This window comes from Octopus bimaculoides, chromosome 12 (genome assembly GCF_001194135.2).
Source record: "Octopus bimaculoides isolate UCB-OBI-ISO-001 chromosome 12, ASM119413v2, whole genome shotgun sequence".
NCBI lineage: Eukaryota > Metazoa > Mollusca > Cephalopoda > Octopoda > Octopodidae > Octopus > Octopus bimaculoides.
Window position 1 is genome coordinate 49523033 of NC_068992.1, and position 3769 is coordinate 49526801.

The window sequence follows — 3769 nt, forward strand, 5'->3', positions numbered from 1 at the left end:
ATATATATATATATATATATATATATAATTACATATATACAAACACACACACACACACTCACATAACCACACAGTCAGACATATATATATATATATGTCTGCATCTAGGTGTGTGTGTGTCTCAGGTTTGATGGTTGTTGAGTCTCAGCAGTTGCCAGAAGTTGAGAATATCTTTTGCTATATTTTGACGTAACTTGAGAAACTCTCTTATCAAAAAAGTACTTTAACGTGGGAAAGTCCTGTTGTTAATTATGGTAGTGGTGGCGGCGGTTATGGCGGTAGAGGTGGTCTTGTGTGCGTGCGCGTGTGTGTGTGTGTACTGATGGTTGAAGTGATGTAAATGTGGTTGTGGTGGTGGCTGTGGTGGTGTCGGTGGTGGTGTCAGTCGTGGTTATAATGCTGGTTGTGGTCGAGGTTGTGGTAGGGGTAGTGTTGTGTTATGGTGATGGTGGTAGTGGGGGTGATGTGGTGTCATGCATTATTGGTGGTAATAGTTATAGAGGGGGTGGCCGTGGTGGTTATGACAATGGTGGTTATGTTGTTGTTATTGTTGCAGTCGTGTGCAATGGTGATATTTGCAACAGACACACTCAGTAAGCTGTAACATGAGAGCTATAATCAGCTGCTGCCTAAGTTCAATATGTAGGCCTACAAAACGAAAGAATGGCTCCAAAGCGAAATGACTTACTTCCGAACAATCATGGACTCGACACGACTTTATTGTCCGATAAACGTATACTTTAGATCTGATTTAGATTAGTTAATGACCATGATTGTTGCTATAATCAGATTGTCTTACAGGAAACTAATGTTTTAAAAGACTTCAGTGAAGAGTAAACTATTTCCGTTGGTGATAAGAGAGTGTGGGGGTCAGAGGGGATGACGATTTTTTACGAGAATGGATCGGAGACATCATCCTCCTCCTTTGTCTAGGTCGAAAATATTGTTAGATGATTTGATAGACCATGATATCATCAACCTACTTTCACAGGTCAATGGTGTATAAAAAAAACTCTTTTGATAGATCGAAGATATATCGTGAAGCGTATGCACAGATTGGAGATATCACCAATCGCTTTTTATGGAACATTGTATTCAGTTTTAACTCCATTTGTACCACCACCACCACCACTACCGCCGCCACCGCCGCCGCCACAGAATAACAATGCTATCTCGCTATCTACTAGAAACAGTGACGAAATCTCTCAGAAACACGCTTCTACGCTCTTAGAAAACGACATATTAAATAATCTGTTTCTGAATTGCCTGTACACTGGAAAATGATGGAGTGGTCACAGCCAGAATGCCTACAGTCATAGGTTTGCTTCATCGTAGTAAACAACAACAACAACAACAACAACAACAACAGCAACAACACTGGCAACAGCAGCAGCAGCAAAGTGGAAACATTTCTGATCGCTCCATCCACTAGAAATAGTAATCAAAGCAATTTGCCCTCCAAATTACATATTCTATAGCTTGAAAGAGAAAAGACACGTTGCAATGATACGATGTTGGTATACTACTCGTATGTCTAAGTCTAAAATCAGATTGGTCATGGTTAGAATGTACTTCATCATAGGTATGGTCTCTGAGCTGAGGCTAAACAGCAGCAGCAACAACAACAACAACAACAACAACAACAACAACAGCAGCAGCAGCAGCAGCAGCAGCAGCAAGACATTCTGTAAGATTCAAAGATATTTGTTTATGAAACACAAAAGAGTAACATTGTTGCATGATATATTGTGACGGGAATATAACAAAGAAGAAAGAAAACGAACACGAAGCTACTTACGGATGACTTCTACTTCACACAAGGACAAAGAGGCGTATTTCTTGGCTGTTTGGATACAAACACTTTCACCAACCAACGGACGTTGACAAGATATATAAAGAATACTTTCAGTTGACTTGCTTTTGTAGCATAACTGGGAACATGGATTGTTTTTGTCCCCGACAAATACATTCAAACTGTAAACTAATGGAAATAAATGACTAAAGTAGAACCTTGCTGCTTATGCATTTTAAACAAATATATTTTTGGTCTGTCAAGAGGTGAAGTCAGTGTTTAGAAAGATTAAAATGATTTGATTTCAGAAACGTAAATTAATTCCACTGCAGATTGAGTACAGAAATGTGAGGTAGAGTGTCGTTTTAAGGTATGGACAGTCTGGGCAATTGCCCAGAGATCGTCATAGGTCAATGGGTCCATTTCGGATCTATGTGGCTTGCCAATAAATAATTACTAATGGACCCCGTGCATTGATTTGCCCGGGGGTAAATCATTGCTACCAAGATAGCCCTGGTGAGGTATGAAATAACATGCAATAAAGCATTAAGTTATGTTACTTTACAACCATGTATGTTATCAATGAATAGTGGTTTACTTTCTTTTAAACAACAAATAGGAATTTATATCAACATGTAGTGTTTAAAAGGGGGGGGGGTGTAAAAATTATCTTCTTTTCACAAAGCAACTATGTCGTTGTGTATTGTGGGAGCAACAGTTGATAAGACAACAGTAAAAGTATGGCGTGAACGCAGATATAGCAGTTAAGCAGTTCACTTCACCGAATGAAGACAGTGGAAAAGCTCATCATTGAAGCTCTATTTGCAGATTACTATGTTCTGATGGCACACAAGGAAAATTACCGTAGTCCATTGTCGACCGGTTTGCAGAAGCGTCAAAGCTCTTTAGACTGAAACATCAGCCTTGAGAAAACGGAAGTCGTTGTCAAAGCAGTCCCCCGAACGAAATTCGTCACCAGGCAAACATCACCGCTGACGAAGTCCAGCTGAAGTGTTTTGAGAGATTCAAGTACCTTGGCTGCACAATTTCAGGCGATGGATCACTGGACAGCGAAATCTCTTCCAGAATCCACTAGGACAGCCAAGGACTTGGAAGACAGACATACACAAATATATGCATGAATATATGTATTTATCTGTATGCACGTGTGAGTGTGTGTGTGTGTGTGTGTGTGTGTGTGTGTGTGTGTGTGTGTGTGCGTGCGTGCTTGTGTGTGCGTGTAGATCGGTGTGGGGCCGATATAATGGGTTAAAATATTGAAGGCGGTGCTCCAGCAAAGCCGCAGTCTTATGACGAAAAAAGACTTACAAACACAGAAAACACTGATTTCAAATAATGACACAGCGCCACAGATTTCGTGCGGAGTAGTGATGGGGGTAGCGGCAGTAAATTATATTCACAACCTCCACCCGGACTTGACTAAAGCCACCCGGATACTTTGCGCGTATTGATTGAATAAATTGACAGTTTTACTTTAGGTTGGTACTGCTACTTAAGGTATACCACATAACTGCCTGTGGTGACAACACATACTACTACTACTACTACTACTACTACTACTACTACTACTACTACTACTACTACCACCACCACCACCACATCCACAACTACTAAACAATCTGTGTTTTGCCTGTGGTTAAAAAGTTCTCTACTTACGGAAGAAACTGTGAGTGTATATCCTAATCTGGTTTATAGTATAATTCCTGTCCAGTTTCACATACCAATAACTTTTGCTGGGTTTTTCCTTCGTGCGACTACACGACTTGTGCTGGAAGTTTTGGTTGTATTTGCCATCCACAGCAAAACTTGCTGTGGCCAAATACTTGGAGCTGCAAAGGTTGTCACCATCCAGGAAATTAACTTCAAAATCAGACGACTGGAAAGCTGGTCGCCCAAGGGCAATATTTTCTGAAATATTACATTAAATAATTATGTCAATAAATGTTTCAAATAATC

General features: G+C 40.2%; 1 protein-coding gene across 1 annotated transcript in view; it reads right to left on the reverse strand.

Moving 5' to 3' along the window:
- The window catches only part of LOC106871222 (uncharacterized), a 22107-nt gene that overhangs the window by 5822 nt on the left and 12516 nt on the right, over window positions 1–3769 (reverse strand). The window contains exons 5-6 of the mRNA XM_014917573.2: window positions 3470–3721; window positions 1799–1981 (exon numbers count right to left, since the gene is read on the reverse strand). Coding sequence (XP_014773059.1) covers window positions 1799–1981; window positions 3470–3721 — 435 coding nt within the window. The remainder of the gene's footprint in view (window positions 1–1798; window positions 1982–3469; window positions 3722–3769) is intronic.